The 18,565-nt window shown below is 35.9% G+C and overlaps 1 protein-coding gene across 33 annotated transcripts in view; it reads left to right on the top strand.

Annotated features, from left to right (window-relative positions):
* KMT2C (lysine methyltransferase 2C) overlaps nt 1–18,565 on the top strand; it is a 298,808-nt gene that overhangs the window by 137,576 nt on the left and 142,667 nt on the right. For 28 of the 33 annotated variants that reach the window (XR_012433087.1, XR_012433088.1, XR_012433089.1 and 25 more), the window contains one exon: nt 17,137–17,299. Coding sequence is in view for 30 of the 33 variants with exons in the window: in XM_074036399.1 (XP_073892500.1) it covers nt 17,137–17,299 (163 nt within the window). In the remaining 3 variants the exon portion in view is untranslated. Of the gene's footprint in view, nt 1–4,325; nt 4,403–17,136; nt 17,300–18,565 lie in introns of all 33 variants that reach the window. The other 5 variants (XM_074036412.1, XM_074036414.1, XM_074036411.1 and 2 more) reach the window with 1 other exon arrangement.

Genomic DNA, 18,565 nt, shown 5'->3' with positions numbered 1-18,565 from the left:
TACACGCTAGGAAAAAGGAAAGGTATGTTGATAACCATTTCAGAATAATGAATATTCCTGTTTGATACTACACCAAAGCTTGAGAAGTGGTAGTTTCTCAAGTTTTTCAAGTGGTTTGGTGCAATCTGAAGACTGCAGTCCCATCAATGAACTTTATATCTTTATGCTTTAAAATTTATGGGCCGGGCATGGTGGCTCACCCCTGTAATCCCAGCACTTTGGGAGGCTGAAACGGGTGGATCATGAGGCCAGGAGTTCAAGACTAGCCTGGCCAAGATGGTGAAACCCCGTCTCTACTAAAAACACAAAAATTAGCCAGCCATGGTAGCAGGCGCCGGCAGTCCCACCTGTGGGGGAGGCTGAGGCAAAGAATCGCTCGAACCCGGGAGGTGGAGGTTGCAGTGAGCCAAGATCATACCACTGCACTCCAGCCTGGGTGATAGAGTGAGACTCCATCTCAGACAAAAAAAAATGTGTGTGTGTGTGTGTGTGTGTGTGTGTGTGTGTGTATAAAATTTATTAGACTACCTTGCAATTTCAGGGGTTCTTTTACCCATATATGATTTTATAACATTACTAAGTGGTCTTTGGAAAATCTTGGTTCACTGAGTAATCCAGATATTCCAACTGTTGATACAGTTTTGTTTTGTTTTGTTTTGTTTTGTTTGTTTGTTTGTTTGTTTTGTTTTGTTTGTTTGAGATAGGCCCTTACTCTGTTGCCCAGGCTGGAATGCAGTGGTGTGATCTTAGCTCACTTCCGCCTCCTGGGTTCAAGTGATGCTTATGCCTCAGCCTCCAGAGTAGCTGGGGCTACAGGCATGCACCGCCAGGCCCAGCTAATTTTTGTACTTTTGGTAGAGATGGGATTTCACTATGTTGGCTAGGCTAGTCTTGAACTCCTGGCCTCCAGTGATCCCAAAGTGCTGGGATTACAAGTGTGGGCCACCTTGCCTAGCCCTACACATTTTTAATAAATAACAAAATTCACATTTGTTATAATCCACTGATCTCATCAGAAAAGTCTTTTAAGTGTTGGAATTAGTTAACCCCTACATTGGTGGTAAGTTTTTCAAATCTTCTTATTGTCTACTCATGTTCTAAGTTGTTTTCCTTGAAGTGACAGGCTCACTTTCTTCATTTTTGAAGAAATGTGTTAGATAATCAAGTTTGAATAATCGTGGTTTGTTAGTTGTTCTTGCATGTACAAATGGTGTTCCTTGAAAAAAGCAGTTATTTCAGTTTATAAATCACATGATCACGGAAGTTGCTTTCCTCAAGAAAAACTATGGCATAACAGAATTAGTTTATGCTTTATTTCTCGTTTTGTAAAACAGATAATTAAAAGATGTGTATTCATGGATCAAGACTTAAAACATTAATGAGTCTTGCTGCTTCATCAGGGATATTTTCAATGATACTAGATTTACATCATTTTTACTATAATTGTAGTGCCAGTTGAGAATGTGGTAACTTCTAGTACAGCCTCGTGCCAACTGCCTTCAGTTTTGGAAATACGTCAACGGTTTTACCCACCATAGCTTTTGCATCATGTAACAATTTTTGCTTCAATTGTTAAACATTATTTTGAAAACTCAAAGAATAGTAAAGTCTGTTTTATTGCCCATATTTTTACTATTTCTTTGTTCTTTATTCCTTCAGGATGTTCTGAGAATCCTTCTTTTTAACTTTTCTAACAATTCTTTTGATGTAGTTTTGTCTCATGACTAATTTTTAGTTCTCATTCATCTCGCAATTTCTTGATTTCCCTTTCATTACTAGTGGATGTTTGCTGGTTATAGAATTGTTTGTTGTCAGTTCTTTTAGGACTTACAAAAATGTTATCCTGCTTTGTTCTGGCCTCCATGGTTTCAGGCGAGAAATCTGTCATTTGTGTTGTTTTTCATCTGTGGATAAGGTGTCATTTCTCTTACTTCTCTCAAGGTTTTTCAGTTTAGTCGTTAGTTTTCAGAAGTTTATGATATATATTAGCATTGATTTATTTATGTGTATCCTCTTTGGATTTATTCAATTTCCTGAATCTGTAGATCTTCGAATAATTGTTCAGCTGCATCTTGTTCCTTTTCTGAGATTCCAGTGGCAGGAATGTTGCGTCATTTATTATAGTCCCACAAGTATCTTTAATGTCTTTTTTAAACAAATATTATTTATTTATTTATTGCCAGAGTTTCGCTCTTTTGCCCAGGCTGGAGTGAAGTGGTGCAGTCTTGGCTCACTGCAACCTCTGCCCCTGGGTTTAAGTGATTCTCCTGCCTCAGCCTCCCAAGTAGCTGGGATTATAGGTGTGTGCCACCATGCCCAGCTAATGTTTGTATTTTTAGTAGAGACAGGGTTTTGCAATGTTGGTCAGTCTGGTCTTGAACTCCTGACCTCAGGTGATCCACCCATCTCGGCCTCCCAGAATGCTAGGATTACAGGCCTGAGCCACTGCGCCCAGCCACCTTTTTTTTTTTTTTTTTTAATCAGTTTATTTTCTCTTGTTTAGGTTGGGTAATCTCTCCCATTTTGTTGTTCAGCTTACTCAGTTTGTATTTTATTTTTGTTAGCATATTTTTTGGTTTTCAACTTGGTATTTGTTTCTTTCTTGATTTCTTTGCTGAAACTTTGCGTTGTTTCTTTGTGTCAAAATTATGTTTGTAATTGCCTTTTTTCTTTGTGAGATGGAGTCTTGCTCTGTCGCCCAGGCTGGAATGCAGTAGAATGTTCTTGGCTCACTGCAACCTCTGCCTCCTGGGTTCAAGTGATTCTCATGCCTCAGCCTCCCGAGTAGCTGGGATTACAGGTGTGTGCCACCATGCCTGGCTAATTTTTGTATTTTTAGTAGAGATGGAGTTTCACCATGTTGGCCAGGCTGGTCTCAAACTCCTGACCTCCAGTGATCCGACTGCCTCTGCCTCCCAAAGTGCTGGGATTACAGGCGTGAGTCACCGTGTCTGGCTGTAATTGCTTGTTGAAGCAGTTTTGTAATATATAGTTTAAAATCTTTGATAGATAATTATGACATCTATGAATTCTCATTGTTTGTACCTTTTGACTACATTTTCAAATTCTTGTTCAGATTTTCCTGGTTCTTAGTATGGTATGACGTGTTATATTTGGTTGAATTGTTTGCATTTTAAGTGTTATGTTATGAAGCTCTGCATTTTATTTAAATCCCCCCTTTTAGTAGGATTTATCTGAAACTTTGCTTTTAGGGTGGAGGCGGGGCACAGCCTTGTTACTACTCCCAGGTGTAAGTTAAGATTCCAGTTCCTTAATACGCTTTTGTTGACTCATTGATGGAGACGTACACCTAGTAATTGCTGAGTAGGAGTGAAAACTCTGGACTTGCATTATACCTTTGTGGATACTACCCTGGCTCAAAGGGTTCCTGCTTTTCACTTGGCCTCCACTGCCACTGGGATGGAGGGGTGGGTAAGTTATCACTGGGCAGTGCTTTGAGTTTTGATTATCCAGTAGGCCTCTCCTGTCATATCTCTGTAGAGGGAGGGGTAGGGGTATGTCCTTATCATTGGGTGGGTGTTGAAGTCAGGCTCCCCACTTTTCTTCCACCCACACTCTAGAGGGAGGAAGCCACGTTATTGCTCAGTGGGTATGAATGTTATGTGTCCGCACTTGACCTTCTTTGGTATCATGCTCTCTGTGGGTAGGAGTGGGGAATGGCTGACTATGTCCTCCTTTTAAGTCTTTGCAAAAGGTATATGGCTTGGGCTTTTATTTGTGCCATTTGGCTTAAACTGGTTTGTTGTTGTCCATGAGTTTTTTGTCTTGGTAGCCTGCTGCTTCCCTGCTTTTTTGACTAGACACAGCAGAATTTTCTTCGAGTTTTGTGTATGTGTGTGCCTGTTGGTGTTTCTGAGTTGTCTGCTTCTCTAGCAACTTTTCTTGTGTATATGAGTTAGAAAGGAAACCTAGGGAATTCATCCTCTTTTGTTTCTTGGCATCTGAAGCCCTCATTGGTCTGCCCTCTCTCTACATTCTGTTGTCTTGTTTGTCTTACGTATCATGGCCAAGGGTTTTTAAAGCTGTATTTAGTGGAAAGAACAGAGAAAAGTACATTTTCTGCATTTTGTCTGGAAGTGGAAGTCTGCATTCATTTTTGCCTTTTATCCCTGAATATAGAGTTCTGGGATGATTATGTTTTTCTTCTTCAAGCATTTAAAAGACATTGCATTGTTTCCTGTCTTCCATGGTTTCTAATGAGAAGTCAGGTGTGGTGTCAGTAGTATCATTATTCCCATGTATATAATAATGTTTTGATATTCTCTGGCTGCTTTCAGGATTTTCTCTTTATCTTTGGTTTTCAGCAGTCTGACTATGATGTGCCTAGGTGTGGTTTTCTTTGTATTCATCCTGCTTGGGGGTTGCTGAGCTTCTTGAAACTGTAAGTTGACATTTTTCACCAAATTTGTGATAAGCTTGACTTTTATTTCTTACTCTTTTTCTGTCTCATTTCTCTCTCCTCTTCCTCTGTAACTCTAATTATATGAATGTTAGTATATTTGATATTTTATAGACTACTGAGAGTCTGTTTGTTTGCTTCCCAGTGTTTTTACTTTTAGTACCTCAGAATAGGTACACTATTCATGCAATTTCAAGGAGATGGACCATTTTTCTACCAATCTCTTGTTAAGCCCATCCACTAAAATTATCATTGAAATAACTATACTTACTAGTTGTAGAATTTTCTTTTCTTTTCTTTTGAGACGGGGTCTTGCTCTGTCACCCAGGCTGGAGTGCAATGGTGCGATCTCGGCTCACAGCCACCTTCACTTCCCGGGTTCAAGCGATTCTCGTGCCTCAGCCTCTCAGGTAGCTGGGTCTATAGGCGTGCGCCAGCATGCCTGGCTAATTTTTGTATTTTTAGTAGAGATGGGGTTTCGCCATGTTGGCCAGGCTGCTCTCAAAGTCCTGGCCTTAGGTGGTCCACCTTCCTTGGCCTTCCATAGTGCTGGGATTACAGGCAGGAGCCATCGCACCCAGCACTGAAACTCTATTTAAATATAGATTTTAGCCAATGATATTCTGCTTTTTTTTCCCAAGGGTAAAATGTCCTCCCATTCCAGCCAGTTTTTGGTTATTTACAAGTAACTTCAATTAGTTAGCTTTTACATTTTATTCAGATTTGAGACATTTTAGGAAAGTTATTCTGGTATTAGTCCCTATGCTGTTACCAAATAAATAAATAATAAATAAATAAATAAATTTATGTGTGAGAGTCATTGTTTTATTAAGGTATATTTTACATACGCTCTAATTCACCCCTTCTAGATGTGTATTGAATGTGATTTGGTAAATATGAACAGTAATTTAACTACCATCATAGTCAAGATACAGAATATACCCTTTACCCATAAATTTGCTCATGACCCTTTGAAGTTACTGCCTTCCTCCCACTCCAGCTCCTGGCAATCAGTGATCTGTTGCTTTTGTATAGTTTTGCCTTTTCTAGACTAGTACATGAATGGAACCATACAGTATGGAATCTTTTCTGTCTGCCTCTTTTTACTTAGCATAATAGTTTTGAGATTGGTCCATTCACTAGCTTACAGTTGAGTTTCTTTCAATTTTTGGCTAGTATATAAAGCTGGTGTGAGCATTTATATAACATGCTTCATGTGGATGTATCTTTTCATGTTTCTTGGGTAAATACCTAGGACTGGAATTTCTGACTTGTTGGAAATATATTCTTAACTTTGGAAAACAGTTTCACAGTTTCTTAAAAAGTGTCTGTATAACTTTTCCATTTCTAGAGATCCGAGAGTTCCATTTGCTGTACATTGTTGCCAGCACTGGATATTGCCACTGTTTCTAAATTTTAACCATCTGTTTGGCATTTAGTGATACTTTATTGTGGTTTGATTTTTGCATTCCCTGATGATTAATTAGATTGAGCATCTTTTTATGTCTTTATTTGCCATTTGTATATCTTTGGTGACATGTCTGTTAAAATATTTTGTCTCTGCCACCATTTTTTTCCAATTGATCTGCTTGTCATCTTGAGTTGTAAGAGTTTTTTATATATTATTCACAGAAGTCAGTTATTGGAGATGCGTTTTATAAATATTTTTGCCTAATGTTTGACTTGTTTTCATTTATTTAGCAATGTTTATTGAACAGCAGAGGGTTTAATTTTGATGACATTTGTCATTTGTTAATTTTTTTGGGATTTGAAAAAATTATGCTTTTTATGCCTTATTAAAAAATCTTTGCCTGCCCCAGGGTTACTTGTAGGTTTAAAAAATCCATTTATGGTTAAATTACACATATGATAAGAGAATATGAGATAAGATTCATGTTTCTTTGTTTTCCATACGGATTATTTAGCAGTTCCAGCATCATTCTAAGTGATTATTTATTTCTCTCTTGAATTATCTTGGCCCCTTGGTCAAAAGTTAATTGAATATGGAAAAGTGAGTCTATTTCTGTATTTTCTGTTCTTCTGACTTGTTTTTCTCTCCTTATACCAAAACCAAACACAAAATAGATTTTTTTTTCAAAATCACAAGTTCATATTTATGTTTTCAGTTTAATTTAATATCACAATTACATCTTTAAAACAGCTTTATACCTGTAGCTAAGCTATAATTGTATATTTTCTTTTAATGTCATCTTTCCCATAACTGAAAAAGTCATTAAAAGAAGAAAAGATTATTTTTGTTTCAATTTAAAAGTAATCAAAGCTAAGTGTACAAGTATTAAATAGTTAAAGCTAGTAGATCAGTAATGAAATTTAATACTGTGTTTTGCTATCTCTTTTTGAGTTTACTAGTGATGTAAGAGATATTTATTTGCTGTGATTATATAAATACTCTTTTGATGCATAATTCAGCTGTTAGGATCATGTTAATTTGTGGCATTAATATTTTTACTGATAGCCCTTCTGTGATTCTGATTTTTGGTAGTGGTTTTTACCTGGCAAGTAGCATTTTGTCGGTTGACAGGTACTGGGAATCTGCTTTATCACTTCTTTTTTAAGAAAAGTGGAAAACACAAACAGTTTGTTCACCAAAGTTATATTTCAAGGATTCCATTCAACCAGAATCTGGTTCACCTTATTGACTCAACTTGGGGATATATGTACTAGATTTTTACATAAATCTGTTTGGAGAAACTCGTTTTATCCGTGTAATGTTTGTAAGACCAGAAGTTCTTTTACTGTTCTTGAAATAAAACTTTTAAGAAGCTGAGTATTCTTCTGTTAGTTTCAAATTTGGACTAAAATTACCCCAAGGTTTTGGACTAAAGAGAAAGCAAATAATCTGTTCTTATGTTCTTAAAAGATGTGATTTAAGTGTATCCAACTAACTTGATTCTTACTGTGTCTGTGTTTACTCCTACTCAAATGAAAGCTTTAAAATTTTTTCCCACTTTTTGAAGTGTTTAACTCTTCTGTACTATGCAGTGTTTTTTAACTTTAAAGTTGTGTTAAGCAAACATGTTTAAATTAATAATTCAATTTCAAAAACCCTAATTTCAAACAATAAATTTTATCATCGTATACATTATGAGCTTTTAGGAATAACCAAAAAAACGGGAGTGGATGTTTTATGTGGAAGTTATGTGTATCTCTTTTCTGCTTTTGGCTACGGACAGATATCTTAGAATTAGCTTTATGGTGCATTCATCTATATGATTATTTCAGTTAATATCATCTTAATATAATACAGGTTACTTGAAGAAAACAAACTCTTAACCCACTGTTGGAGAGAGAGCAGGTAGGATACTAACTTTGATACAGAATTTCATGTGAGGAAAAAAAGGAAAATATTTTCCATTAAAAGTTGAGTTTTTATCTAAAATTCTCCTAATTTTCTAGAAAAACCTTAATTTTTCTAAAAATATGTTGAAGAATTACATATATAATTTGAAGAATTATATATAAAATTCACTTTGCTGTATATATAGGCTGTATCTATAGAGCTATATATAGGCTGTATATATGCTATATGCTCTATGGTATATGCTACATATATATAGCATATAGCATATATAGAGGCTATATATATAGCAAGTGAATAATAGATATACATTTCTAGGAATACCCCAAATATTAGAACGTATATACTAAAATCACATCAGGAAACAAATAATAGCATCCCAGAAATTCCATTCAAGACTCCTGTTGGTTACTACTCCTAACTCCCCAAAGACATGCACTGTCATCACTAGTAACAACATAGGTGAGTCTTGCATGTTTGTACTTTGTGTAATTGAGCTACTAAGTACTGTTTTCTGTCATCTTTCACATATGTATTTGTGAGATAAATCCAAATTGTTGCTTCCAGTTGTTTATTTTTCTCATTGATGTATAGTATTTTGTTGTTAAGAGTACCGTAATTTATTTATTTTACTGTTGGGCATTTTGGGGACTTTCAATTTGAGGTCATTATGAATTATGTTTTTGAACATTCCAGTACATTTCTTTTGGTTGACACTGAGAGCATTTTATGGATTCTAATCCCAGAGTGGCTACTTTCTTTTCTTTCTTTTTTTTCTGAGACAAGGTCCAGCTCTGTTGCCCAGGCTGGAGTGCAGTGGCACAATCTTGGCTCACTGCAACCTCCACCTCCTGGGTTCAAGCAATTCTTCTGCCTCAGCCTCCCGAGTAGCTAGGATTACAGGCATGCACAACCATGCCTGGCTAATTTTTGTTTTTTTTTTTAAGTAGAAATGAGGTTTCGCCATGTTGGCCAGGCTGGTCTCAAACTCCTGGTCTCAAGTGATCTACCTGCCTTGGCCTCCCAAAGTGCTGGGATTACAGGCATGAGCCACCATGCCTGGCTGTATGTTATTTTCTTACAACCTAAATAAAAGCCATTATGTAAACAAGACAGAGTATTCAGTACATTTCCATAGTCGATGAATTTATCTTTATTACTTGTATGTAACTAATTATGAACTCCTTGAGTTCAATTCCTCTTTCATTTCCTGACTTACAGGCTTGAGCAAGGAATTTAACCTCTCTGCTTCATTTGTAAAATGAAAAATAGTGGTATCTACCTAAAATGGTTGTGGTTAGATGGGAATAAAGTAATTTCTTTTCTTGCTTACTTTTTTTTTTTTTGAGATGGAGTCTCACTCTGTTGTCTAGGCTGGAGTGCAGTGGCGCGATCTCGGCTCACTGCAACAACCTTCACCTCCTGGGTTCAACTGATCTCCTGCCTCAGCCTTCTGAGTAGCTGGGATTACGGGCGCTTGCCACCAGGCCCAGCTAATTTTTGTATTTTTAATAGAAATGGGGTCTCACCATGTTGGCCAGGGTGGCCTCAAACTCCTTACCTCAAGTGATCCACCTACCTCTGCCTCCCAAAGTGTTGGGATTACAGGCGTGAGCCACCGTGCCTGGCGTAGATGGGAATAAAGTAATTCTTATAAAGTACTTGGCTTAGTTGCTGGCAAATAATAATGCTTACTGATTCTTTCATATTACCCATATTTTATTGGCTAACTTTATGCCTTCCTTAAATTATGAAATTCTATAAAGTATCCTTGTCTATTTTAAAATTATACTCATTTTTATAACTTACAAGCTTTATTTTTATATATCCAGGATACTAGATATTTGTAATTCAAATTGGAGGTTATTTTTTGTCATTTGATTTTTTTTTTTTCTGTAATGTGTGTTCTCACCACATAGAAGTTTTTACATTTTTATGTAGTCAGATTTATTCATGTTTTTATTTATGGTTATGTTAAAGATAGCTATTCGGGACATATTTCTTCAGGGTTTATAATTTATGTATGTTGTTACAAATAGAGAAACTACTTTTTCTTTGACCCAATAGGTAGAGGGCACTTTTGTGGACTCAGAAAGCTTGCCTCTCCTATTTTATTTTAGAAAAATCTCTGAGATTGTGCCTCCTCGTTTCCAAGCCGGAGTTTAAAATATTTACATTTTTCCTTCATAGTATTAAGACATTGTGTAATGTAAGTATAGTGTTTAAAAAAAATCTTAAAAATGTAATAGTGATTTGGCAGAGACCAAAGCATGGAGGGCCTTGAAATGCTGCTCTATTTGTTATCTATTATTATAAAGCAGTTACCATAAACTTAATATTTTAAAACAGCACCCATTTACTTAGGTCAGAACTCTGGGCATCAGGCTCAATTGTGCTGTTTAAGGTCTCACAAGACTCGAATCAAGGTGTTACCTGGGTGGAGGTTCTGGGGGTGAATCCTCTTCTAGGTGCATTCAGGAGTGGGAGGAATTCAGTTCTATGCAGTTGTAGGACTGAGCTCACCATTTTCTTACTGCCTATTGGCCTGGGTCACTCTCAGCTCCTAGAGGCCACTCTTTGGTTTTTGCTCCTGGCTCTTTTTAATCTTCAAAGACAGCAACAGTGTATTGAAATGTTCCCTTGCTGTGAATTTCCCTTTTACTACTAGCTGGAGAAAACTCTGCTTTCAAAGGGGTTGTTTGATTAGATTAGGCAAATCTCCCTTTTGATTAATGCAAAGGCAGTTGATTGGTGACTTTAATCTGCAGAATTCCTTTGCCATATAATGTATTAATAGCATTATCCCTGCCATGATATTTCACCATATTTACAGCCTCTGTATTAGGGTAGGAAATTTGGTCGGGTTGGTGGTATGTGGGCATTTTAGAATTCTGCCTACCACACTTTCTGTATTGAGGGGTTTGCATCTGATTCAGAGTATATTTGTATTCCTTTAGAAAGATTACTGTGACAGCAGTGAGGAGGATGGGTCAGAAAGGAAAGATACTGGCAGGAGAAAAATTCCACTCTTAGCAGTCTCTATTTTGATTTTGTAATGTCATTTGATGTTATTTTTTTAGCAGATGTTTCAATCAGAAATGTGTGTTTAATAGTATGCCAACTAGAATAATTAGCCTGGGCCAGAACAAGAATTAGGAATCAGTCATTGAAATATTCATTACTTCAGGTCAATTCATATACAGAATGATTTCATAGATTAGGTTTTATTTCAGTCAGTTTTATTTCATTTTCTAAAGTGAACAGTTGTTTAAACACCCGAATCTCATTAATAGCATTTTAATAAACACAGTATTAAGGTGGGTTTACTTCCCCACATTGCGAATCTCATGGATTCTATGTTGATTCTTATTGGCCTAATTTTTGAATCGAGCATTATTTATTTTAATTCTTTGGTCTTACAGTTTTGTATTTTTCAAGCTATATTTTTTCCTCTGAATACCACATTTGCCACATCTCAGATTTTTTTGATGTTTCTTAATCATTTAAAAATAATACATGGGGCGGGCGTGGTGGCTCAAGCCTGTAATCCCAGCACTTTGGGAGGCCGAGACGGGCGGATCACGAGGTCAGGAGATCGAGACCATCCTGGCTAACACGGTGAAACCCCGTCTCTACTAAAAATACAAAAAACTAGCCGGGCGAGGTGGCGGGCGCCTGTAGTCCCAGCTACTCGGGAGACTGAGGCAGGAGAATGGCGTAAACCTGGGAGGCGGAGCTTACAGTGAGCTGAGATCCGGCCACTGTACTCCAACCTGGGCGGCAGAGCTAGACTCCGTCTCAAAAAAAAAAAAAAAACATGATTTTTCTTCCTGATTAAAATTCTGTTGTTATATAGAAAGGAGTTTTAAATTTTGCCAGTGGATAGATTTGGGAGTTTATCCTTACATTGTGAATTTCTAATTTTTATTGTGTTAGGTCTAGGGACACATCTGCTTTTACTGAGTATAACCTAGGAAATACCTGCTTTTTCAAATACATGGACGTTTCTTTATGACCATATATGTGAATTTTTTTTGAAAATTCTATGTACATTTGAATAGAATATATTTTCTTTATTTTTGAAATACAGAAATCTGTGTATTTTATGTGTCAGTTTGAATCAAACCTGATCATTGTTATTATTTATTTAATATCTATTTAATATCCTGATTTGAGAGCTATGTTAAAGTCTAATCTATGCATGTTATTTCTATTCAGCTTTACTTTTTATATGTGAAATATATATATTAGGTGTATAAACTTTAATGACTATGGCTTCTTTTGGAATTCACACTGTAACATAAAACATGTTATTATGAAATACTATCTTTGACTTGTTCATTGCTTTTTCGTTTGAATTCTATTCCTTTGGAATTATTGCTATACCTGCATTTTTTGGATAGCATTTGTTTGTGTTTTTTCCCCTCAAGTCTGTTTTTGAGTTGTGTATGTCACTGTGTATGAGTGTGTGTATATATATATAGTATCAGGCCGCTCCTGTATTGCTATAAAGAAATACCTATTGCTGGGTAATTAATAACAAGAAGAGGTTTAATTGGCTCAAGATTCCACAGACAGTACAGGAAGTGTGGTGTTGGCATCTGCTTCTGGTGAGGGCTTCAGGAAGTTAGAAATCATGGTGGAAGGAGAAGGGGGAGCAGGCATCTCATAGAGCAAGAACAGGAGCAAAGGAGAGGGGTGGAGGTGCCATACACTTTTGAACAACCAGATCTTGTGAGAACTCACTCATTATCGCAAGGATAGCACCAAGCCATGAGGGATTTGCCCCCATGACCAAACACTTCCCATAACGCCCCACCTCCAACATTGGGAATTACAGCTCACTGTGAAATTTTGGCAGGGACAAATATCCAAAGTATTTCGTTCATTTTTTAATTATATATGTTGTACACACACACACACACACATACATACAAAAAAGTCTGTAGTGTAGTTTTATGTAAAATATGTATATGTGGTAAGTAGTATATTTTGCATGTTTTGAAAGTTGCTATCTTTTACTAGAGAATTTAACCTGTTTACATTTGTTTTCTGTGGACTTGAATGTTAGCTTAACAGGCATTAAAATTTTGGTTTTAAATAATTTTTTATAGACCTAGGAAAATAATGATTATTTTGGGTTTCTTTTTAATTCAGTATCGGTAATGAGAACTGATGCCTGATTCTTCTTTCTTTGTAATGATCTGTTTTCTTCTTTATGTGGCTCCAAGAATTTTCCTTTTATCCTTGTTATTCAAACTATCTGGGAAGTTTTTACCTGAAGCTGCCATTCAGGGAGTTTAAGGAGGCATTGTTACAGATTAAGAGTGGGTATTTTTGTAGGGATGTAGAGATAAGTGGAACAGTGATAATGACTCTTTGTGTTTTAGGTTCCTCATCTGTTGAATGAGGATTATGCTTAATTAAATGTCAGCTTTTATTATTAGATATTTTCATAACTTTTCCTTTAGAATTTTGGTGATTAAAATCCCTCCCGTTTTCTCGCTTTCTGGTACTCATATAAAACAGACATTGGACCTTCTGGATCAGATTTTCATGTCATTTTACCTCTTTCTCTTACTTTCCATCTTTGTTCTTTATTACTGCATCCTGGGAGAATCCTAGTTGCCTAATACTAAGAAAAGATTGGTGAAGGTTAAAAACAAATTTGGAGCATGGGGAGCCTTATAATACTTATTTATTAGAGTACATAGCCTAAGACCATTGCTATAGTTGATACAGAATAAATACTGGATAGTTAATTAAACGAACTGTGGAATATTTAACTTCTTGGTATTTTTTTATGATACAACTTTAATCTCAGAAATTTTGTTCATTCTGTTTTGTTTTATAAATATATTTTGACAGATTCTTATTTCAATCTGTTAAAGAAAAGTTTTGAAAATTCCTCAGACTTGTTCTTAAAACTGGTAATATGAGCTCTCACTGAGTTTTTGTTGTTATTGTTATTGTGTTCTTGGATTAATATGGGAAAATATTATAACATTATAACATACTAATTTTTTTTTTTTTTTTTTTTTAATTTTAGAGACAGGGTCTCACTTTTGTTGCCCAGGCTAGAGTGCAGTAGCATGATCACAGCTCACTGCAGCCTCAACCTTCTGGGCTGAAGCAATTTTCCCACCCCAGGCTCGTGAGTAGCTGGGACTATAGGTGCACGCCACCATGCCCACCTAATTATTGTATTTTTTGTAGAGATGGCGTTTCACCATGGTGCCCAGGCTGGGTTTGAACTCCTGAGCTCAAATAATCTACCTGCCTCAGCCTCCCGAAGTGCTGGGATTATAAGCATGAGCCACCATGCCCAGCCAAGAGCTATTTTCTTTATCCCTCCTCCCCAAATGTTAATTAGCTTTGGAATTGTTACTTATGTATTATATATGTTACTTATTATATTATTAATATTTTAACTTGCTCGGTTTCTTTTACGTGTAGTGTATAAGAGTGTTGACATTTGAGAAGTTCCCTGTCGAAATTCATTCTTTGATATTGTCTACAATTTTACAAGTACTGTTTATTTGGTTTAGGAAGATACATTCCAGACTATGTATATATAGTAAACATTTTCTTTTAATGCCGAATATTCTTCATTAGCTATGTAATTGTAACCGATGGGTTTGAAGTGTTCTCCTAAATGTGGTGTTATATTTTCCTTCCTGTATTCACTGATATCTTTATATGATATTGTAAATTAGTATGTTAGATATATTCCAGTACTTTTCATAGTAGTTTAGCTAATGTCATATAATATTTTTCATTGTAGGTTTGATTAAGAGAACATATTTGTATTTCTAAAATGAGAAAGACACTAAGAAGATGGTGAATTTAAATTATTTATGTTATTATATACTTACCTTTCATTATATTTTGTCTGCCAAGATGATTTTTAGTGCAAAAGGCTTCTGCAAAACTTTCCATATGGTATCAAAATAAGCGATTTTAGATTTTATCAATTCAGCAGAAATTATTTTGTTATGTTAATGAGTTGTTATAAACATTTTTCAACAGATTGATTGTACTTTTTCTCTCGACATTTATGTGGCCTTTCTGTTCAGACATTTAGACTACCCAAGGTGTTGTATTTGTAGTTAATTCTGGGTTCCGTTAATGCACTAAACATATTTATATAGATACCTTGGGAGTTATAATACAAAAAATTACCTGTATTGTGAAAGCTTGTTATGACACTTTATCAATGAAGACAGATATTTATTTTTTTCTGTGTTTCTAATGCATTAATACCCTTGAGTGCCAAAATAGAACTGAAATGTTATTCTGTATATTTATGTAAAATTAAAGTGTCACAACTGTAATTAGTGTTTATGAGTTATTTAGAAGCTATAGTGGTCTATTGCCTTGCAGTCAGAATTTGTGGAAGATACACCAAGAGTCACTTAGCTTTCTTTTTTTCTGCTTTAATTTTCTTTCTTTTTCCTGCCTTCCTGCCTTCCTGCCTTCCTGCCTTCCTCTCTGTCTTCCTTCCTTCCTTCCTTCCTTCTTTCCTTCCTTCCTTCCTTCCTTCCTTCCTTCCTTCCTTCCTTCCTTCCTTCCTTCCTTCCTTCCTTCCTCCCTCCCTCCCTCCCTCCCTCCCTCCCTCCCTTCCATCCCTCCCTCCCTCCCTCTGTTTCTTTCTTTCTCTCTTTCTCTCTCTTTCTCTTTCTTTCTCCTTCCTCCCTTCCTCCCTCCCTCCTTCCCTCCTGTCTTTCGTTCTTTTGTTCTTTCTTTTCATGGAATCTGGCTCTGTTGCTCAGGCTGGAGTGCAGTGGCGTGATCTCGGCTCACTGCAGGCTCCGCCTCCTGGGTTCATGCCATTCTCCTGCCTCAGCCTCCCGAGTAGCTGGGACTACAGACACCTGCCACCACGCCCGGCTAATTTTTTGTATTTTTAGTAGAGATGGGGTTTCACTATGTTAGCCAGGATTATCCTGGTCTCGATCTCCTGACCTCGTGATCCGCCTGCCTTGGCCTCCCAGAGTGCTGGGATTACAGGCATGAGCCACTGTGCCCGGCCAAGTTTTTATATCTTTTTCTATTCTTAGTTCTTTCTGATTCAGCCCTCGAGTCACTTAGCTTTGTTATGTTGATTCAATGCAGTGGACTGATGACAGTGAGGAAGAGTTTGATATTATGTGATATACAGATTTATACATAAAACATTGAAAACAATTATACTTTTAACTACTGTAGTTTCTGGTTAATTAGCAGAATATAGAGTCAGTGTAGTAACATGTGAAGATATCCACAGTAATGTTAGCAGGGTCCAACTGTCTCTGTTACATGAGGCTCCAGTTATCTCAACTAAGCTATTTATGAGCCATACTTACAAGATCACCAAAAGTTAAGTCTTTTTGGTATATATAAACAGGAACACCTATCTATTAGGGCCTATATCAAGCAGCATTTTTGGTGCTTTGGATACAAAGATAGTATGGCACCACGATTGAAGGATCTTGGACTAGGATGAGGAAAAGATAAACAATGATCATGTAATGGTGTAAACAAAAATATGTATTAGATAGGCATTTCCCACAGAGAGATTTCATACTGTATGGTACAGGGTCCATCAAACTCTGCTCAAAGAAAATGATGCTCAAAGTGGACTTGGGAGAATGAGGAAGAGTTTATGAATCATTCTAAGGGAAAACTGAATAAGTAAATGCAACATTTTAGATAATTTGTTCTGACTTCTTATGTGTTCACTTACCCTAGACTGCCCCTCTTGTTTGGGGCTTATTTCTGTGTGTTTTACCACTTGCAAGATAATGGAGGCAGGTTGAAATGGGAAAGATATCAGATGACTAATTTTTTTCCCCGCATTTCCATCTTTTGTTAAGAAATTTGAAATTGATTGCTGCATTGAAGTATGTAATTTTTTGTGTGTGAGTCTTTAACCATTTGTGTCCCTGTTAACTTATAATTGATGAGTTTATTTTGTATTTATTTCTAGGCTGGGTAAAAAATAGTAATGTGTCTCATAAATAATATATATTCCTGTTACTGGTTTTGGTGGGATTTAAAAACTTTATAATAATCCTCAATATAGAAACCTGCCCTTTTAACCACATTACTATTTGCTTTTTTAAAAAATCTTTAGGTTTTTGTTTCAAAAATGCTTCAGAATTTATTTTTGAAACTATAAGGAAAAAGTGAAATTCTAACTTTCTAATTTGAATGGAAGGATGAGTTGGTAGCACACAAAGTACTAAATTGAGTAATGTAGATTTTGTTATTTTTAACTAATCCTTTGTTTAATATTTTGCAGGTTCAATTTGTTTTACTTGTGATATACAGAGAGTTTTTTACACCTTCCCAGCTTATATTTGAATATCCCTTTTCAAGGTTTTATAAAGAGATTTCTCTCCTTTACCCCTTTCAGCGATGTGCATTTTGTAAGCACCTTGGAGCCACTATCAAATGCTGTGAAGAGAAATGTACCCAGATGTATCATTATCCTTGTGCTGCGGGAGCCGGCACCTTTCAGGATTTCAGTCACATCTTCCTGCTTTGTCCAGAACACATTGACCAAGCTCCCGAAAGATGTAAGTTTACTACGGATAGATTTTTTAAAAACTTCAACCAATGTACTTACAATAACAAATGTTGTAAATTCCCTGAGTGTTATTCTACTTGTATTAAAAGGTAATAATACATAATCTTTAAAATCTGAGGGATCTTCGCCAGAGATCCCTGGGGAGGGAAATGTTATCAATGGTTTCATTGAAGTTAAATCCAAAAAGTTATTTCCTCAGAAAAATCAAATAAAGGTTGCATACTTTTTTCTTCTTAAAACATTTTAAAAACCACTGTAGAAAGACGTAAATACTGACTATGCAGTATTTCTAATTTATACTATAAAATAATTTATTAAAAAGTTAATCAGTATTCAACATCTTTTACACTAAAAAGCCATCCAGTTGAAGAATTAGAATACAGTTCATTCAGGTGTTATTTCAGGATTTACATTAATAGGAACACCAAACACTTCTGAAATTCTTAGAAATTGTGTATCCCTGATAGGTGTGACAGAAATCTCTGCTAGCACCTTTTCATGATTCATCTATCTTGGTCATCTGTAATCTGCAGTTGTGCAGTTTTTCTTTCTTTTCCAAATAGTATTTTATAATTCAATGAAAATGTTTAAGTGCTTGAAATTTACATTATACAGGAAATTATAACTCTTTACTATTGTATCATTAAAGAGAGAGCTCTCCTTTTTCTTACTATGTGTTTTCCCAGTGAGCATGTATGTTTTGGGATTTTTTTCCTGTAGTCTATTGAATTTCCAATCTCATTATGAAATCTCCATGATACTTTATTCAATCTTTTTTATGTCACCTCTCAGTTACCTAATGTTAACTTTTACCTGTTCCTTAGCAATGTTGATAAAAGCTTTTTTCCTGTCTTCTCCAGGTCTGTGAAACATAAATATAGTTACCCCAGGCTTAAACTAATCTCAAATACAGTTCGTCTACATGATCATTATCCCTTATCTTTGTTGAGTACAATGATTTCATTTTCTGTTAAAATTATTTTGTGTTCACATATGTAATCATACTGCCCTTAGTAACCTAGTGTACAGACAAATTATAGGTAAGGCAAACTTAAATTTTAACTTACATTTAGGCTAATAAATAAGGGATTTAAAGTTTTAAAATGCTTTGGATTGCACACTCTTAAATCTGGAAGAAAAGAACTTTCATGCACAGCAACTGTTACGGCTACTATTTATGTACCAAGTTACTTCAGCAAGTACATAAACTGGCAGTTATCAGAGTGGATTATATTCTGGGCGGTATAATAAATAC

This window comes from Macaca fascicularis, chromosome 3, assembly GCF_037993035.2.
Source record: "Macaca fascicularis isolate 582-1 chromosome 3, T2T-MFA8v1.1".
NCBI classification, from domain to species: domain Eukaryota; kingdom Metazoa; phylum Chordata; class Mammalia; order Primates; family Cercopithecidae; genus Macaca; species Macaca fascicularis.
The sequence above is the reverse complement of the archived record's forward strand: the minus strand, read 5'-3'. Positions and strand labels throughout refer to the sequence as shown.